Here is a 20,747-nt window from a genome sequence, read left to right as displayed (position 1 = left end):
GAGACACTTCCAAAGTGGTAAAATGTGCCCCCCCCCCCCCCCCCCCCGTAACTTCTAAAATAATAGAATGAAAAATCTAAAAAAAATATATGATATACATTGCCATGTAAACTTCCACCGAAAACTGGTTTGAACGAGATCTAGTAAGTAGTTTTTTTTTTTTAATACGTCATGAAATTAAAAAAAAAAAAACGTTTTTTTTTCATCAAACCCATACGTGTGGGGTATCTATGGATAGGTCTTCAAAAATGATATTGAGGTTTCTAATATCATTTTTTTCTAAACTGAATAGTATGCGTCAGAGAACCTTCCAAAGTGAAAAAAGTGTGTCCCCCCCCTGTAACTTCTAAAATAACAGAATGAAAAATCAAAAAAAAAAATATGATATACATTACGATGAAAACTTCCACCGAAAATTGGTTTGAACGAGATCTAGTGAGTAGTTTTTTTTAATACGTCATAAAATTAAAAAAAAAAATTTTTTTTCGTCGTCTATGGATAGGTCTTCAAAAATGATATTTAAGTTCCTAATATATTTTTTGGCCTCTCGTGCGTCCGAAGCGCTGGAAGAATCCCCCGCCACGCCAGTATCAATGATGTCATCCGTGGGGCCCTTGTTAGTGCCAGAGTGCCGGCAGTACTTGAGCCCAGCGGTCTAACCAGGGACGATGGCAAGCGACCCAACGGAATGACACTGGTGCCTTGGAGCATGGGTCGGCCGCTAGTTTGGGATGCTACATGCGTTGATACCCTGGCACCATCCCATGTCCCGAGCACCAAAGTTACCGCTGGCGCTGCGGCATCCTCGGCTGAAAGCCTCGAGCGCCGCAAATATGCAGCACTAGGAAGCAGCTACATGTTTGCGGCGTTTGGCGTTGAAACCTTGGGGCCATGGGGGCCAAGTGCGCGTCGGCTTTTTAAAGATTTGTCGGCGCGCCTAATAGAAGCCTCGGGCGACCAGGGGGCTGGCCACTATTTCGCACAGCGTATAAGTATCGCCATACAGCGGGGAAATACGGCCAGCCTTCTAGGCACCTTGCCCATTGACGGCGATTTGGGCCAAATGTTTTATCTTTAGTTTAAGTTGTTAGTAAGTTTTATTATGTATGTTTACTTCTTTGTTTTTAGATATTAAAAGACATTCCCTTAATGACATAATTTTATATTTATTTTTTATTAAGGAAATAAAAAACTGACTGTATAAACACACTATAGGCCTCAATTTAGTACCTGGCTCTAGATATTAATCTTAATCTGTAGTTTTTACTTAGGTATTTATTTGTATTGTAAAAATTGATAAAACACAAAATTAACTATTTAATTCAGGCTTGTAAAGTATTAGGTATGCATAAGGGAATATATTTCAACGACGTCGTTATCTTAATATTTGTTGACAGGATTGGCGGATGGTGACGACACGGCGGGCAGCGTATCAGACGCATCCCGCGCTCGCGCCGAAGCCGCGCAGCTCGCGCGGGAGAACGCCGCGCTCCGGGAGACCGTTCTTGCGTTACATTCAGAACTCTTCGGCGCCAGGTGTGTCTCCGTACACGGTTCATCCAATCATCTCTTTCACTCTCTACACAAGATCAGTCTTGCACTGCTCTTACCAAACAGTTGCCGGCGATCCCGATCTAGTCGTCGGTCTACCTTGTAAAACAAGACCTATGAGCATTGTTTTGAGTCCACTATCGCTCAAGTCTGGAAACTTCGTCAGGTCAATGATGTAATTATTTTTCATCAGACTGGCGACAAAATACCTGGACAAGGAGTTAGCGGGGCGGATACAGCAACTGCAGCTACTCGGCAGGGACATGCGGGCAGAAGTTCGGGACTCGCTTTGGGCTCAGGTTAGTCATCAAATATTTTATCGATATATCGTAAAAAAATTCACCAGTTTTTCTTTTCAACAGATTCCCCATTGTAATGTCTATAGTACTGTACACAGAACAGACGGTAAATTTCCATAGAATTCGTAGCCGCCATTTTGAACATTTAATTCCATAGACTGATTGTTTAACATTTTTTTCTGAAGGTATGAGTGGTACGAAACAAAAACGAATTCTTTGTCACGTGCGATCAGATCGTCCTAGGGATTTACGGAATGCAGGTTCATATAACTTTCTTTATTCTGTTAAATTTTAGTGTGATTAATAAAAAAGGCATCGATTCGATGGCAGGTAGAGGCGGAGATCCTGCTGCAGCGGCACAAGACGCTGGTGCGCGTGTGCCGCGGGCTGGCGCCGTGCCCCGCGCGGCCGGCGCGCGCGCGCTCGCCGCGCCCGCCGCGCCCGCGCACCGTGCGCGTGCGCCGCTCGCCGCACCTCGGGCTCGGCATCTCCGTCACGGTGCGTAACCTAATACTCTAGCCGTTAACTAAATATTTCATTAGCAAAATTGCACAAAATCAAAAGTTATTTAGTTTATCATGGTTGGTACAAAAGGTTCAGATCTCACATCAGCTAGCCGGCTGAAGCTAGATCTGAATGAAACTTTCGGGCGGCTACACCCGTACCTAGACAATCTGTTGTCTCCGCAGATACGCGGTGGACTGTGCGGCGTAGATACCTACTTGAAAACCGGGTAATCCTACAGCGCAGTAGAAAGCAGAAACTCGATCGCTCACTGACTCGACTGTTTTGAAATATTTTTATTACTTCATAAATTATATAATTTTGTTATATTTGTAGGGCGGGCGGGAGCACGGTGTTCCTATCTTGATCTCAGAGCTGGAGGCGGGCGGGCCGGCCGCGCTCACCGGAGAGCTGTACGTGGGCGACGCCATCCTGGCCATCGACGACCGGGACTTGACGCAGGTACTGTCTGATGGATTTGTTGTTCGTCAGATCTGTCAGAAAGATGTGTTCGGTGGATACATCCGTCAATGTATGGCGAGAAATTGACACAGATTTATCTGCCAGATGTCTGTCCGCTGTCTGTGTTGCAGAGTAGATCCTGATATAGTAGTAGAGCCAGTGTTTTACAATTTTTGGTTATTTTTATTGCTTGTAAAATTTGACATGTAAAAGTTGCCCTGTGGCCTATTTGCTAAGTAAATTGAACTTGAGTTTGAAAATTAAGCCTTGAAGTTTATTATTATTTCCGGTATTAACGTGGAACCTTGAAAATTTTAGCGTCACAGGTAGGAAAAACCAGCAAAAATATTCGGTTGGCGACTGCAGGATCCTTACGCATTTAGTAATTCTAACATTTTAAAACTATAGTACATATTCATAAAACTTGCATAATGAACGCAGCATCGACGGTTAACATGACATGTAGAAATATTCTGAAATTTCAAACGAATTGGCAACAGTCATGGTTCTTTTAGTGCTAGTAAATAACACTATAAAATGATGTGTCACCCTTGAGCTACTATTTAAACATACTGCGGGCTGCAGCAACGATTCACCGAATCGAATACGAATAATCCTCGCAATATCTCGGTCTAGATGCGAGCTCTCGACGACTACTACTGTAAAAGATCTTAAGTCGCGAGAGCTAGAGCCAGACTTGAGACTATCAGAACGACTTGCGTTGCGGATTGCTAATAAACGGATGAGTAATTGTTTGAGAACACTCGAGAATTTCGCGGAACACTCAAATCTGACGGATGCTACTTTTTGAGCTATAATGTGTAGACTAATGCTATTATTGGTACGCTTTTAGGTCATGTTTCGAGTAGATAAGAGTGCCATCGTTAACCAGATATTGCACCAAGATATCGCTGGATTTAGTAAGGTGATAGTTTTCCAAACAATGTTGTCTATTTATAAGTTAATATGATGTTTTGAGATGCTTGTTGCCCTGTACCTATGTAATATGTCTGTTGCGTACGTTAACAAAAATGAAGGGTTGTCATTTCTTAGTGTAATAGCAACTATATATGTATTTAGGAGCTATAACTAACTTTACTGTATATTTTAAGAAACTATAAATAGGGGATTTAAGGGTTCAAAACTCACTTTACAAGTTAATCAATAGGGCTAAACAGAAAAACTTTGTGATCGCCTTAGACACAAATTTTCTTGCAGACAGCGTTCTTCCCTGCCTGCTGCCATCATATTTCTTTTCTTTACCGAAAATTTCGTTATTTAGTATTAACCGATGATTGTAAATCGTTGCGTGCCTTTTTTAATACATGATAATAATGATATCGTAACGTGTTGCAGGCGTGCCACAAGGAGGCTGTGGCGGCGCTGCAGAGCGTGAAGGGTGACTGCGCGCTGTGCGTGCAGTTCATCGCGGCCGACGACGACGACCGCCTTTCCGACGATAACTACCGGTAACTGTCCCCGCTGCTCGACCAGGAGTAGCCTGCAGAGCGTGAAGGACGACTGCGCGCTGTCCGACGACAACTACCGGTAACTGTCCCCGCTGCTCGACCAGGAGTAGCCTGCAGAGCGTGAAGGACGACTGCGCGCTGTCCGACGACAACTACCGGTAACTGTCCCCGCTGCTCGACCAGGAGTAGCCTGCAGAGCGTGAAGGACGACTGCGTGCTGTCCGACGACAACTACCGGTAACTGTCCCCGCTGCTCGACCAGGAGTAGCCTGCAGAGCGTGAAGGACGACTGCGCGCTGTCCGACGACTACTACCGGTAACTGTCCCCGCTGCTCGACCAGGAGTAGCCTGCAGAGCGTGAAGGACGACTGCGCGCTGTCCGACGACAACTACCGGTAACTGTCCCCGCTGCTCGACCAGGAGTAGCCTGCAGAGCGTGAAGGACGACTGCGCGCTGTCCGACGACAACTACCGGTAACTGTCCCCGCTGCTCGACCAGGAGTAGCCTGCAGAGCGTGAAGGACGACTGCGCGTTGTCCGACGACAACTACCGGTAACTGTCCCCTAGACATGTGTAAGTAATGCGCGTAACATCACAAATGAGATATCACTCAAACGCGTAATATTGCATTACGCATCACTCCGAGAAACCAAGCATTACTTCAAACATCACTCGAGCACATGACTGGCCGAAGCGCGCGTAAACTCGTAAAGCATCAATATAGATTGACGCGCCGGTAGTCGGTACGAAAGGTCCGTTCAAGTCTATCTATATACAATCCGCGTAATGTATAATGAGCAATGAGACGTGATGGTGTGATGTGTGATGTTTGTTTGCCATGCTATCATTACTTTGCTATCCCGCTCGCACCCGCACTCACTGCTCGCTCGCTCTCATTCCGCAATGCTTTCGGAACACTTCGGATCGGTCCGCTCGGCCGAGCCGGTCGGTAGCAGTCGCATTTGAGTTATTGCAAATTTCATTAAATTGATACGATAACGGATTTTTGCACCTGCAATCGATTTAAAACTGTAATGCGTTACCATAGAGCTTACAATGTTTTTAGTATTTTACCTATAAGGATGCGGCTAAATGATAATTCGCTTGCGAGTTTGAATTTGACGAACAAAAACGTATTTACTGTTTATTATTGTTGTGAAATGTTTGGTTTGGTTGACTTTCGCGGGAAACTAAATTAAGCACGAGTGAAGTTACTTATTTATCTTTAATTTAATAGTGAGCTAGTGTTTACAGTACATTCTCGTATCAGTATCATATCATAATTTTATTGATATACCCAAATAAAAATACTACCATGTGACTCTCGATGGCGTTATCTCATTAATTAACAGATATTTTCTTTTATATTTTATCTATGATGCATATTTTACGACTATAAAAATAAAAACATTAAGTAACAAAAACGATCTATCACATGGCGGTGACAAAACACAATGCGTAATAGATCGACGCGCCGATATGATACGCCCTAGAATCCTAGCACTCGCTGCGTAATGTAGTTGGTACTGTGATGAGTGTGACGTTGACATCACCGCTGTATTCGTTCGGGTGAATGTTTCGTTTCGAGTGATAAGTGATGTGATATCTCAGTGTAACATTACGTTTTCGAAAAAGTGATGTGATGTAGGATTACTTTTTGAAGCACTGTTTCGCGCATGTCTACTGTCCCCGCTGCTCGACCAGGAGTAGCCTGCAGAGCGTGAAGGACGACTGCGCGCTGCCCGACGACAACTACCGGTAACTGTCGTCACGTGACTGTCGCTCATCAACGGTGCAGTGTGAAGGATGCGGTGCGTTATTCGTAATATGCTCGCAACACGCTCTAGTTTATAAAACGAATGTCGCATGGATTTTACACCATTATTACTGATGAAAAGAGAAACAAGCAGTTTTTATCCCTTTAGGTTAAAAAATGTCATGAACATGCATGCATCAGCTTAGTGTCGCACAGTGGGGCTAACTGTATTGCTCGTGCAGGTTCCCGCTGTACCCCGAGGACGGGGAGGCGTTCGGCGCGGAGGCCGACGGCTCCGGCGCCACGCCCACCGCGCCGCGGACCCCGGACTATGACAGGTAATCTTTATATTATCGGAGAATAGCATACTCCACTATATATATAAAAAATAAAATTTGGAGCAAGTTCATTATAAAACCACTATATAAAATTTGTTTAATATTTTTCTATAAGATTTTTTCCTTTGTATCAATTGAAATAATAACATGCCCTAATCTTAAATTAAAAATATTTATTGAGTTAAGGAGTCTAGTTCAGTAGAATTAAGTATGCAATACTATTTACATCTTTATTATATTGTTACAAGATAGGGATTAAATTAGTCTCTCATTTGAAGCATGTGTTTCTTTGTAATGTAAGGCTGCCGTCGTCGTTGGACGTGCATTTAAATTGTGAAATTCTTTTTTGAGGCAGATATCGTTTAGAGAAATAAAATAAAAATTATATGGCTAACTATCAAAGGGTTAAAATCGACCACATTGTAAAAACTAGTAACACACCACAATCAGACAGTATACAACACAGTCGCCTACGACATGGTTCCTTATATTTATTTTGTGGTGCTGTATATATATTTTCATCACACTTGCTCAAAAAAGATCTTATTTCATGCATGTGTGCTGAAGGACAAAGGCCTATTTTGTTCCCGTGGGAGTTATGGATTGTGAAGCTATAACTCCCTTAGGGAGTTCTAGCTTTATTTTTAATTATGTCAATATTCATACAAGACGAAGTAGCATACATGAGTTTTACTTTTAAAATACTGACATTTATTATTTAATATTTTTGTTTTTGTTTAAAATTATTTAATTTGATTAATTTAACAGCCGTCAATAGGGTTGTTTCCATCTACAAATCTTAGGGCAGAATTGTATCCCAATAAATTCTTTTGAATTATAAGAACATGTTAAACTACTTTTAGGGGACCTGTAATGACCATATTTTTGTAAATATTGAATTTAAAATATCTTTTGGCATACCTCACGTGACCAAACTCGAAACGTCATTGAAGATTCTGATGACGTCACAACTCTCGGATTGACACTGTTGACAGTTAGGCGATAAACAACAAATGACAAATGGCAGTTGACAGTTCGTATCTTCTACGTGCGTATGTAGTTATGTGTCAAACCGTAAACTGTGACGTCACACAATTTTCAAAGAGCGTTTTGGACGCGAAAGCATCTGTCAAAATATATTTTGTTTATTTAACATATTTAAAGCCGTTTTTAGTATAAAAGTTGAATTTTAGGGCAACTTTTAGTTAATATAGAACGTAATACGAGCGTTTCAAAAAATTGGAAACAACCCTATTATCATAATTGTCAATCGTGGCTGAATGCCGAATAGGTCTGTGCCTTCGATGCTTCACCTGCCAAGAAAATACAAAATGGCGGATGTATGTATGATATCTCACCGTATTTAATAATTATTTCGCTTAAAATTTAGTTTTTTCTTAGCAAGTGTGATGAAAAACATTGTGTGTAACTCCGGGGTTAAGAATATTGCAAACTCGGGTCTCTAATTAATTACCACCCTCGTACCCGAAATTTCACTTACCCCCCTGGTTGCACAATGTACTATTACTGCCAGACGTTTAAAATAAGGTGGACTGGGTTCCTCCGGCAGGCCTCACTCCGCGGCGGGCTCGACAGACTCGCGCTCGCCGCGGCCGCGCTATCCCGAGTACAACAACATCAACAACAACCTGTCCATACTCGACATGGACGACGACAGGTGGGTCGCTGTCTTCAAACACTTACAACTGCAGTCGATTATAAATACGCTAAAATAAATAATATTTTTTGATCTGCGATATGTTGTTCAACTACAGTATAGTCCTAATTTTCCATAAGCAGTTTCGCATTCACATCACCCAATATACTGTTTAATTTTTTTCTCCAAAACTATGTATATTAATGACGGATTTCAAATTTTGTAAGAATATTATCGTGACTTAAAGATATTGTCGAAAGGAAATAACATGACGTAACCCTTCGTGGTGCGAAATGAATATAAATCAAAGTCATTAGTAAAGATGCCACGAATATTCGGCAACTATATGGTATTAGACCACTTTGCCGAATATTCGGCATTTAGCCGAATATTGTGTAGTATTCGGCCGACTACCGAATCGAGTACCTATTACATCTACATATGAAGAAAAATTGCACAATTAGATAGTAACGCAAAGTATTATATTTAACATTTAAAATGTATTCTCGGGATGTAGTTAAAATATTTGGCGCTTCGGCGGTGAGGGTAGCCGAATATTCTGTATTTGTCAAAAACCACTAATCGTGGCATCTTTACAGTAATATAAAAAAATACTATTAAACATAATTAACGACAAGAGCAACGTCTACGAAGGTCTTGGTGGCTCAGATGGCACAGCGCTGGAGTATCGATCCAGAGGCTGTGAGTTCAAGTCTCACCCAAGACAGTAATTTCTCCACTTTTTAATTTATTCTAAGCTTAATAGCATCGTTCGCAGACGTTCTGCTTGTTAAAAATTAATTTAGTATGGGTAGCACATCCTTACTGGTGAATTTCCAATATGACTTGGAACTCCGGTAGCCGTCTAAGAAGTATAACATTCTTACGGTAGATGTCGGTCCCCTAGACTCATATGGTGGAAAATTTGCTGCCTATGGATGAGGTCTTGGTGGCTCAGATGGCAGAGCGCTGGAGTATCGATCCAGAGGCCGTGAGTTCAAGTCTCACCCAAGACAGTAATTTAGTGATGAAGACTAATTAGATAGTTTCTTATCATACTTTCAAACATCTCGTTTTGGGGGCAAGTTTACCAAGGCTGCTTTGAATTTTTTTACTTTCCTGCGAAACAATATATATTTTACACTTTTCATGCTCGTAAAATTGATATTTAAGTCGCGTGTAAGCGACATACAATTGCTTATTATACTCTAGAGCGTATAGTAAAATCATCTATTATGATCCTTATTGACTTAGCAATAAAGCTCAAAATCTGCTATACTGCCTGCCAGCCCTGCCGGCGCGCCCCCGACCGGCCCGAGTGCGATTTTCTTTAGTCTTGAACAATACGGTAAAATAACCTAAAATATTGGAAATTTTTGTAAATTTTCCTCGCAATCGAAGTGAAAAGCAGAGTGACTCAGGCATAAATGTCCATTTTTATTCTCGACTATATTGGTCCTCGCTGCTGTCGGTTCCAGCATCCGCATCGAGGCGCGCCCGCGCCGCGGCGGCTACGGCGCGCTGCCGTCCGCGTCGGCCTCGGCCGACTCCACGCCCGTGCACGCGCGCCGCCAGGCCACCAAGAAGAAACGCAAACCGACGGACTGGCGTACTAAAGGTGGGCGCTTGGCCACACAGGCCTTTGTCTCAATTTGACGTCATATATAGCTCTTCTAGAATCAATAACTTTTCGCTATTCAATACTTGTAATTGAACGTCGCCAGGAGCGTACCACACGGTGGACGACGCGCAGTCGTCGGACGAGAAGCCGGAGCCCGCGCCCGCGCCGCCCGACGCTAGCAAGCGGGATGCGAAGCCGTTTCGGATAGGTACGTGTTCAATGGGTGTAAACAAATAGATTCGTTTTTGACTAAAGTACCGTTTATATGCGTTTGCACGCGGCGCATGTAACATTCGCATGTTGAAGCCCATAAATGTAAATAAAGACAATATATTTAAAACAATGCTCGAAAATATGCCGCTCGTGCAAGTGACCCTTATCTGCGTGACTGGAGCTAGTCTCAAAGGTTAATGATGATAATGACGGTGCCACCGTTGCTGTCTGACCGGGAACAAACTCGTTTAAAAAGCATTTTACCGTCTTATTTGTATGGTTTAAACTCATGTAACAACTCATTCTGTTATCTGACAAGCCACACACAGGAGACCGATCGTCCTACATTACCCAAAGTAGTTTTCTCAGAATGAGCTGTTACATACGTTTGAATCTTAATACTATCACAATAGTTGCATTTTAACAACATGGCATGCCGCACTTAAGGCGTCTCTTCATAAAAGACTTACTTACTCTGGCGCAGCGACCCAAAATGTGTCTTGGCCTCCAACACGACTGCTCGCCACTGATCCCGGTCCTGTGGAGTTTCTCGCCAGTCTTCAAACTGGAGCTCGCGCAGATTCGTGTCCACCACATCCGCCCACCGATACCTAGGTCCAAAAAAAATCATAAAAGAAACAAAGGCTCCTTTAATAGATTAGGGCTCGAGCCGAAAGAAACATTTCATAAAATTCATACTTATACAAAACATCCGCATGTCACTTGCGCAAACAGCTCACGCTAGCTAAGTATACACACATGCGATAAACAGGTGCACGTAGCCTCAGCTTCAATATGCGTTAGCCGCATGCACAGTTTACAAGCGCCATATCTCTTATTCCTACCAACAACAAATTAACCTTCCCGTGGCAATTTTCCGCTTCTCGTGTTCCCGATTACCGCGGATCATTGTATTAATGAACTAGCATCACCTCTTGTGCAGGTTCCGCGCGGCGCGTGGAGGCGCTGGTGAACGGCGCGGGCGCGCGGCCGCGGGCGCTGCCGCCGCTGCCGGGCGCGGGTGCGGGTGCGGGTGCGGGCGCGGGCGCGGGTGTCGGTGCGGGCGCCGGCGCGGGCGCGGGGCTGGCGGGCGACGGCGACCCCGACTTCGGCACGCCCGTCTGAACTGCTCGCCGCCGCACCCGCATGCTATAGGAAATGCTTTCTTTTCACGATGGTTTCTGGCGGTCCCGCTTAATGCGCGTTTCCTTGTGGTCTGACAAATCGACTGCAACGTGCCTGCGTCAAAACTTCAATAGTTTAGTTGCCGAAATATAATTTGCACCGATTAGTCGTAAAACTTTATCTTTACGAATAAAAGGACGAAAGAGCGAGTAGTCTCGGCAAAGCGAGTGCCATCCATATAGTGCAAATAACTATTAGTTATGATACTTTGTCTTTCTAGGATATAGGATACGTTATTATGTAAATGAAACTTAATATCGACACAGATTTACTTTGAAATTAATATCTCAGTTTTGTAATGAAATAAAATCCCCTCTTGGTACTAATAAAAGGAAATAAAATTAATACATACAATACTTATTTAGACCTAATATTTAGCCGCGATCACGCAACAAAATGATCTAGAAACCCTAGATCATTTTGTTGCGTGGTTCTTTAGATTAAATGTCTTATTTAATTTAACAGACTATGAATTAAAAAGTTGGAAAACTTAAAAAAAAGAAAAAAAAAAATAAGTGAGATCTGGATTGTTTAGCTCAAGTACACTTAAGCAAAACCGGGTGTTAATAGTTTTGTTACTCTATTGTAAAATATAAGTCTAGCCATTTCGAGCAATTACATACAGACTGTAACAAAAATAGTTGGGATCCGTTTAAGGCTTGGAGAATTTAACAGCTAAAGTCACCTTTAAGAGCTTACCCCTCTGTCGAAAACCATTTTTTTTTATTGGAAAACTAAAAAAAAAAAAAAAAATTGAGATCTGGATTGTTTAGCTCAAGTACACTTAAGCAAAACCGGATGTTAATGGTTTTGTTACTCTATTGTTAAATATAAGTCCAGCCATTTCGAGCAATTACATACAGGCTGTAACAAAAATAGTTGGGATCCGTTTAAGGCTTGGAGAATTTAACAGCTGAAGTCACCTTTAAGAGCTTACCCCTCTGTCGAAAACCATTTTTTTTTTTTTTTTTATACTACGTCGGTGGCAAACAAGCATACGGCCTGCCTGATGGTAAGCAGTCTCCGTAGCCTATGTACACCTGCAACTCCAGAGGAGTTACATGCGCGTTGCCGACCCTAACCCCACCCCCCCTCGTAGTGTGTTATTTGGCTGCGGTTTTCTGTAAGGTGGAGGTACTTCCCCAGTTGGGCTCTGCTCTAGATCTGGAATGACATCTGCTGTGCTGTGCCCTACCACACAAGGCGAGATGACATTCACATTGCCCATACCTCTCTTTTGGACGTAGTTTAAGGACATACCCGGGTCCGATCCGATTGTACGGATTGACGTTTATTTAACATGGCTATTTTTACGTTGCGCCATACATTTGACGTGGCCCTCCCCCGCAAAGATTGGAAGACTGTTTTGTATGGCATATTGGTATCATAGTCTGATTAGGAAAAAAGTTGAGGAAAAAAATATTGATGCGTAAAACATTTTTTTCTTGTATGGGGCAGGTCGTCTAAGTCGGTCAACCCTCCATACAAAGTACTTTTTTTGCATAATAAAAATATTTCTTCTACTTTTTCCTACTTAGAGCACGATACCCATTATGCCCTTTAATGGATCCCCACTCACCCCACTGTTTTTGTTATATCTAGTATATTAAGCGGTGCAAATAATATTTCTTCAACTATAAGTGATATTTTGCTTTGATGGATCCGAAAATCGGTGACCTACGTTTACTATACGCCTGGGGGCCTAGCGTGAAAACCAAAATTCGCAAATTGAGGGGATCCTTCTCGTTTACTCTCACTAAGACGTAATTAGAGTGACAGAGAAAAATGTCCGCAATTGACGAACTTCGATTTTCGCGGTTATAGCCCCGATACGACATAAATAACGTTACAATCGTTATAATTACGAATAACTAGTGAAACACAATTCTTATAATATAACGATAAAAAATGTAAAGAAGGAAAAAGTTTTTTGGTTACCGAACTGTATTTTTTTTTCTTGTTTTCTTTTCAGGGCTGACAGGTTGGCCCCAACTATAGTTTAACAAGGCGCATTAAACGTGACTGTGAAACCACACTGGGCTATAACCGCGAAAATCGAAGTTCGTTCATGGCGGGCAAGTTTTTCTGTCACTCTAATTACGTGTTAGTGAGAGTAAAAGAGAAAGATCCCGCAATTTGCGAATTGCGGTTTTCGCGGTAGGCCCCCTGATGCCCTATTGTTTTCGGTGCTTCGTTTCGTGATTCTTACATCTCTTACTTCCCGTTAGCTAGCCATAGATCTGTTGAACTTAAGAAATAGAGTTTTAACTTGTAAAATATAGTCTTAGGGGAAGTAAACCCGGTGATCTTTACGCTAGAGTTAGGTATATTTTCAGTTTTAGAAAATATTCTAAAACTGAAAATATACCTAGCACTGCCGAGTAACGAGGCCGACGGTCGACCAGAAATACGAATTCAAATAATTATTATTATATTCTACGTCCATTCAGATAACGTTTTAGTGATATGTAGATGACCTGATCACAATCGGTGGTGCCAATTATCTGTGACAAAAAAATGCAAATCAAGCAATAATCCACTGCCTAGTAACAAGTGTGTATCTTTTCAAAGATAAATAATTAGAAACGTATACGCTAAATCAATGAGGGATTCATATTTCTTCGAGAATATTATTTCTAAAAAAAATACCTGTAACCTACTTAAATAAAGAATGATATTATACGAACTTATCGATGTATCGATCGACCAGTCGGCAATGTTGCCAGTACACTGCGTACAAAGGGAATGTACTCACAATTATAAGCAACTTGGTCATATGGTAACTTTCATTCAAGTGAGTCACTGCCATACCAATATTTAGATTTCAGTCTAACCTATCGTTTTAGAGAAATGCGCAATACTTAACTTTCTCAATATGCTTCATTTTATTAGTAAACTCCATAAATACACTTTACAACAACACCCTGTTTTAGCCTAGATATCCTAGTAGGATAGTGATATTAAATTGAGATCACTTTTATATTGGCTCGCCTTATGATACGCGCGGTACCATATGCAGGGCATCTTAAGGGCTTATTACACTTATCCTGCCGTCGGGCCCTACGTTCGTGGCCGACGTCAGCACCGACGTCGCGCCCAAGCACGAACGTTTTCCGTTTCAGTAAATATATTTATTTATATTTCCTGAAACGCTAAGAACATCGTTAGCAATATTTGACATATAAAAAATACTTTGTCTAGAATTGCCAAAAATATTTCATGTTTGATATTTTTGCAGTTGAACATTTTTTTTACATCAAGAAATATTGTAAAGCGATAGGCCAAGAAAAATTGGCCCGATATCGGGGCCGCCGTCGGCACCGACGTCGCGGCCTATCGTTCACCGTACGAAGGCAGGATAGGGTATACCTACTGGGGTTCATTGCAAGTAAATGAAAAGCTAGTCTCCTTCTCAATTCTCAGAGCATGGTTATAACTTGCGATCAACTCTTGTATTTTAAGACTTGTAATATTAGGATTTTTCGAGTAAATTAATTGTATAAAATAGTTTTGACGTATGTTTTGCACAAAGAGTGAAGACTGCTGCGCTGCGCGCGGTCTGAACGCGTTCTAATTTATTTGTTTATATTATGACTTTAGTGCCAATTACATCCACACTTAATCAGGCCTGATATTTCGGGCCCGAGCAAGAGTATTTTTCCGTTTCACCAAATATCAGCACTCAATATATTTGGCAAATGTACAAAAAAATGGTTCAAATGCAAAAATATTAAACATTGAACGTTTTTGGCGATTAGACAGTGGCGTAGCATAGGTCACTCGCACCCGGTGCGGATCCCAAATTTGCCGCCCTCTTATTTTTGTCATCCATTATAAAAAATTTGGGCATGGTGTAAAAAGAGTACTTTTATTAGTTTTATTGAATAATTTATTGAATTGAAAAGTGAAATTAACATTTTTTGACATAGAATAGAAGGTAGATAGTCACTGAATCACTAATACGTTATGTTATTACATTGTCTTCTATTACTATGTAATAAGTGCAATATTACTTTTTTTTTTTTTAACTGACACCTCCGCGGCGCCGCCCCCGGCAAAGTGCCGCCCGGTGCGGACCGCACCCTCCGCCCCCCCCATGCTACGCCACTGCGATTAGAGACAACGTATTTTTTACAATTCTGCTGATATTCCGTGAAACGGAAAACGATTATCATTTCGGGCCCGATATCGGGAAGTGTGGATGTAATTAGCGCTTTATACATTTTCTATGAAATTGATCTCTTATTTTCGGTATTACGTTTTTATTTAAGAATATTTATATATTTTATGAGAGTTTATATAAGTGTATATAGAATTAGGAAGTATGTTTCATTACAAATTGTACCTATCCCACAACCCAAATAATTTAAGGTCATTATTTTACTGTAAGTATATAATTATTTTTAGTGGTTTTACTAGTTTTGTCTTAGACGCCATAGCATTTTTGTATGGAGATAAAAGATTAAGAACATATCACGTACTTACCATTGTTTTAATTTACAAAAAAACGTATAAGCCTCAGTGGCACGATGTCGTTTAACGTTGACAAACTATTTGTGATTTTCTAACAGGAGACGGAGAGTCAAACCAAGATAACTCTGCAGCGATTCTGATAGCACAGACGTGCTTTGTGCAAGTGTTATTTAAACGTCATAATTTCATAACATTTTGACGTTTAAAATAACGCAAGTCTGACTCTCTCTATCTATATGTTTCATCGGCTATAAACGGCATCGAGCCAATCCTTCAGTTGGTGTTAAGATACAAACTTAAAGGCACTAAAACGAAACAGATCTACCTGCAATAAAGAAATGCCATTCATTTATTTTTTATCATAATATATTATTTCGTGTAAGGTAGACAATACTGCAGTAGTACATTCCATGCGCTCGCCCTGCATTCCTATAAGTTCCCGCAAAAGAGGGACTACGCGAACATCGATTTATGAAAATGTTTTTTCTTTATCTCTATCGTGTTTGCTGTATTTAAGTGACAGAGATGGCGATACATTAAATTCGATGTTCAAGTAGGTCCAAGCTCCGGATATAAATGTTTACGGGACAATATGCCTATGTATGATTCTGTATTAATTTTGTAATAAAATTTAAACAAAACTCTGTTGTTGTTATTTAACCGAGCTTCTTTGGGCTCTGTTTGCATATAAACTATACCTATAAAAGGCAAAAAAGCTCTTATCAAACTAATAATCAACACCTCTTTTCCTCTACCTCTAGAATCGTCAAGTTAATATGTGCATGACAAAACACCTGTCGCACTCTTTGAATATCGCCAACCCAACCTTGCACAGTTCTTCTTGCGCTGCTGGCTAGAGTCAGTCTAAGCTAAGTTGGCAGCGATCTTGACAGCCCAGCCTCTGCAAGTGTTAAGTAAAAGTCATAATTCATAGAAGTTTGACTTTTAAAATAACACTTGCACTATCTGGGCTGTCAAGATCGCTGCCAACTTATCGTCGTCAGGGGGCCTACCGCGAAACTCGAAATTCGCTAATTGCAGGGATCTTTCTCTTTTACTCTCACTAAGACGTAATTAGGGTGACAGAGAAAAATGCCCGCAATTGACGAACTTCGATTTTCGCGGTTATAGCCCTGACTAGTAATAGTATTGTATTTTACTAGGGTTGCCCCCTAGTAAAATACTAATAATAATTTATATACCTAGGTATTGTTCCGAAGGTTCGAAAATTGTTATGAAGATTTGCTTCCTCTTCCAGAGATGATAAGGGTTAAAACAATTAAGAATGTTTTCAAAGTCTTGAATTTTACGGCATCGAAATGTTTTGATTTAATATATTTTTTGGCTACAGCAAAATTACGTAGAACGGATCGTGTCACACCGTTCAAGTAGCAGCAAATATCTCTCTGGAAATGACAGCTGTGATAAAAAACGGTTCATCTTCAATAATACACGTTCAATAATAGTACTTAATGCTATGAAAATAAAGTCGTTTTCAGTTTGTGTATTACATGGGTTTAATCGTAGTTATTGAGTCTGTGGAAGTGACTGATTGTGGAACGTCACAATTTCCCTTACTCTATGGACACATTTGGTAAAGTAAAACACGAATGGCCAAGCCTATTTTTTCGATTTAGTGTTATACGCTATTGTTTTTTATTATTATTTTAATCCTAAATATCAAATTACAATCATGGTTGTTAAAGTATACATTAGTGGTATTTCTGGAAACAAGGAGGTATGTTTAATATTAGAAAATTCCTGGGTTGGCCGGGCACTTTCTTCGACTTCTTCGCTAAGCTGATTCATATAATAATTGTTTTTGATTACGTGACTCCATCGAATTCCAGGTGAAAAAGAGACAACAGCGTGTTATGATGATATTGGATTCTAAAAACATTAAATATGACATCATTGACATCACGGAACCGGGAAGGGAAGCGGATAAAGACTTTATGCAAAACAACTCGACATCGAACGGAGGGACCGTAAGCGACCCCAACCCGCGGTCCCCGCTACCTCCGCAGATCTTCAACGACGAGGAGTACTGCGGGGTGAGTCAACTTACTTTATTTATCATAAGATTCTAATTGTTATCCTGGTTTCAAATACTTGTCAATCAGGAAAAAATACAGGAAACACCAACTCATACTATTTATCAAACGCAACTATTGCTATAATAATATTTGGTCGGTCAGAAATTATGCTAATGTGCATGTAAACAACACTGGTGACCTTCAACTGAGAATTGCCAAATATAATTGATCCTATGATCTTGGCTGTCATACAGCATTCAATCTCTAAAAGCATAAATAAACATTAAAATTTCTGAGGTCTTAATGTAAAAGAAAAAGTCCACTATAAAATTTGTTATCAATATTATCAATGATAAATAAACAAATATCTATGCATGTCTTTTGTGATAATCTTATACATTATTTTATTGAATTACACTATTTCCCAACAATAGAATTCAGTTACATTCAACGTATATTGTCAGGTGTGGATCTCCTCTAACTAGTTGAACTCATAATTTGAATTTATCAAGGTTAATTTAATTAGTACCGAATTTGATATCCTCTCTAGAGTTCTTATAAGAACAAAATTGATCATCAATGTCATGTTTGTATTTGATACAGGATTATGACCAGTTTGATCTGGCAAATGAAGTGGATACACTGGAGGTATTCTTGAAAGTGGAGCTTCCTCCAGAAGAGCCGCCAGCAGCGGAAGAAAAGGTAAAGTACCATGAATGTAGAAATTTTAATTAATTTATGTACCTCCTGAGACCCAAAAGCAATCATTTTGTGTTTGAATTTGGAACCTTTAGTTACACAAGCCGTGGTAGCCAAGTGGATATGATGTCTGACTTTCAATCTGGAGGTTGCGGGTTCAAATCCTGGCTCATACCAATGAGTTTCTCGGAATTTATGTACAAAATATCATTTGATATTCAACACTAACTTTTCAGTGGAGGAAACCTGCAAACATCTGCAAAGAAATTCATAAATTCCAATATTATATATAATATTACAAACCTGTTTACGAACTCCTCAAAACAAGACTAGTTTAGTTTAGTTTAGTTAATAACCACATTTCAAAACTCATCAATGTGCAGGATATGACAGTCAAAAATTTTCAAAACATTGTTCATAGTTGGTTAATCTCTCTCTTGTATCAGGCAACAGAAGATACATTGAAACCTTTGCAGTAAACACCACATTTCTCTTTCACACAAACATATACACAGACACACTCACACATTTACTCTCATGCTCGCACAGCTTGTTCAGTCAGCATAAAATACTTTGTAGCAATCAAAGTAGCCAAAGAGTGGCAAACTATTTGGCCACTTTGACTGCTAGAGTATTTGACGCTGACTGTACCATGAGTTTAAAATTTAGATAAGCTCATTAATATCTGTAAAATCTTATTTTATCTGTATTTTTCGCATCATCTTATTGATAAATTTCCTGGTATTTCCTAGAGTCCTCACGACACAGGCTTGACCTAGTCTGAGGGCTACTGCTAACCAAATTGTAATTTTTGTAAGTGAAACCTACTTGTGTTTTATCCTATATTTGACCTATGCCTGGTGACATAATAAATTTTGTATTTTGTATAATTTCATTGCCATTTGATGTTTAAAATTACACTTGCACTGTCTGGGCTGTCAAAATCACTGCCAAGTTATCTTGGCCGAACTCTATAATTTCTGGAAAAACTGAAACCGTTAAGTTATAATGATTAATTTAAATAAATATAAAATATATATAAAATAAAAAATGTAAAAATGTTTAGAGAACTTGTGAAGTTTAAATTGAATTTGATTTATAGGTTGTGAATGGGGATGCTGAGAAAACTGAAAATGAAGATAGTAAGGCCTCCAAGGAGAACTCACAGGAAAGGGATACCAAATCTGTTGAAAAAGAGGGTACTCCTGCACTAAAGGAAGGATCGCAAGAGAAAGAAGCACCCCCAGCCAAGGAAGGAACCCCTTCAAAAGAAGGGACACCTGCCCCTAAGTCCAAGGAAGGTACACCAGCACCTAAGTCTAAAGAAGCGACACCTGCCCCTGAGTCTAAAGAAGGTACACCAGCACCCAAGTCTAAAGAAGGGACACCTGCCCCCAAGTCCAAGGAAGGTACACCAATACCCAAGTCTAAAGAAGGTACCCCTGCCCCTAAGTCTAAGGAAGGTACACCTGCTGCAGATGCCTCGAGGGAAGCTTCACAAGAAAGACAATCTGTTGAAAAGGAGGCACCAGTTGAAGAAACAAAGACTTCTGAAGTAGAGTCCGCAGTTAAATCAGCAAAATCCTCAAAAGAAAGTACACCGCAAAGGGAAAATGGTTCTGTGGGGTCTCGCGAGCAATCACAAGATAAAGATGAGGCTGTGGTAAAGAAGACTAACCCATCTGAGGCTTTGATCGAGAGTGAGCAGGCGGCAGCTGCGGAGTAAATGACTGGTTATATTTACTACTTCTCAGCTCAAATTAAGCCCCTCTTAGCACTAAGAGCATATCCATTAAGTCTATTCTGTTATTTATGGTGCATCATTCGCTTCTTTGGCATAATTAGTCATTGTATATAATGCAAAGAAGTTTTCGTTGAGAACTTGTGTTGTGGCGATGTATAGAGTATCATGTTAACAATGAAGTGGCCTATTATCGTAATCATTAGATTTATAACTCATTTTAATGAAGTTAAAGATTAAGATTTCTATTTAACAAATTTGTCCTTCAATTAAGGCTTGTATTATTTTAAAGTATTAATATTTCCTTTTTTTATTTTTACACATGAACTAAAATGGATTTGTATTCAAAATTAAAAATGTTTTATTTACTGATGTAAGTATTTTACTAATAAGATTGATCTTTTATTAGGATTTTAGGTATCCTTTTTGTAAGACATCCTGCCGATTTTTAAGTTCATTCGTCTTGCCATGATTATATTGACGATGAAATTTTGCTAGAGTATTAAATAATGTATTTATAAAATAAATTTAAAAAATGCAGTGTTTATTTTGCAAAAACTGTTCATGACAAGTATATTTCACTAATGTTTTATTATTAAAGACAGTTTTTAACTAATTTTTCATATGAATTATATAAATTACTATATATTGTGGTGCTTTCATTTCAAGGTCGTAGGAACCTATACATGCATGTTGAGCGAACAGGTGTGGATTCATGCCTAACGCCACTTTTAGTTAACTC

At 40.0% G+C, this 20,747-nt stretch overlaps 2 protein-coding genes across 3 annotated transcripts in view; both read left to right on the top strand.

Annotated features, from left to right (window-relative positions):
* Positions 1–16,170, top strand: part of LOC133519730 (Golgi-associated PDZ and coiled-coil motif-containing protein-like) — a 102,291-nt gene extending 86,121 nt beyond the window's left edge. For both annotated transcript variants that reach the window (XM_061853790.1, XM_061853791.1), the window contains 10 exons: positions 1,398–1,536; positions 1,745–1,850; positions 2,181–2,348; positions 2,691–2,816; positions 4,173–4,285; positions 6,285–6,380; positions 7,951–8,058; positions 9,516–9,655; positions 9,762–9,866; positions 10,815–16,170. In XM_061853790.1, coding sequence (XP_061709774.1) covers positions 1,398–1,536; positions 1,745–1,850; positions 2,181–2,348; positions 2,691–2,816; positions 4,173–4,285; positions 6,285–6,380; positions 7,951–8,058; positions 9,516–9,655; positions 9,762–9,866; positions 10,815–10,996 — 1,283 coding nt within the window. In that variant the 3' untranslated portion in view covers positions 10,997–16,170. The remainder of the gene's footprint in view (positions 1–1,397; positions 1,537–1,744; positions 1,851–2,180; positions 2,349–2,690; positions 2,817–4,172; positions 4,286–6,284; positions 6,381–7,950; positions 8,059–9,515; positions 9,656–9,761; positions 9,867–10,814) is intronic.
* A 923-nt stretch (positions 16,171–17,093) lies between these two features.
* Positions 17,094–20,653, top strand: LOC133519724 (SH3 domain-binding glutamic acid-rich protein-like). The gene is made up of 4 exons (XM_061853786.1): positions 17,094–17,267; positions 17,380–17,583; positions 18,169–18,267; positions 19,367–20,653. Exons 1-4 carry the CDS (start codon positions 17,223–17,225, stop codon positions 19,988–19,990), a joined length of 972 nt encoding a protein of 323 aa, XP_061709770.1. The 5' UTR covers positions 17,094–17,222; the 3' UTR covers positions 19,991–20,653.
* Positions 20,654–20,747: the final 94 nt, after the last annotated feature.

This window comes from Cydia pomonella, chromosome 7 (genome assembly GCF_033807575.1).
Source record: "Cydia pomonella isolate Wapato2018A chromosome 7, ilCydPomo1, whole genome shotgun sequence".
Lineage (NCBI taxonomy): Eukaryota > Metazoa > Arthropoda > Insecta > Lepidoptera > Tortricidae > Cydia > Cydia pomonella.
Note: the sequence above shows the minus strand (reverse complement) of the source record. Positions and strands in the feature narration are given on the sequence as shown.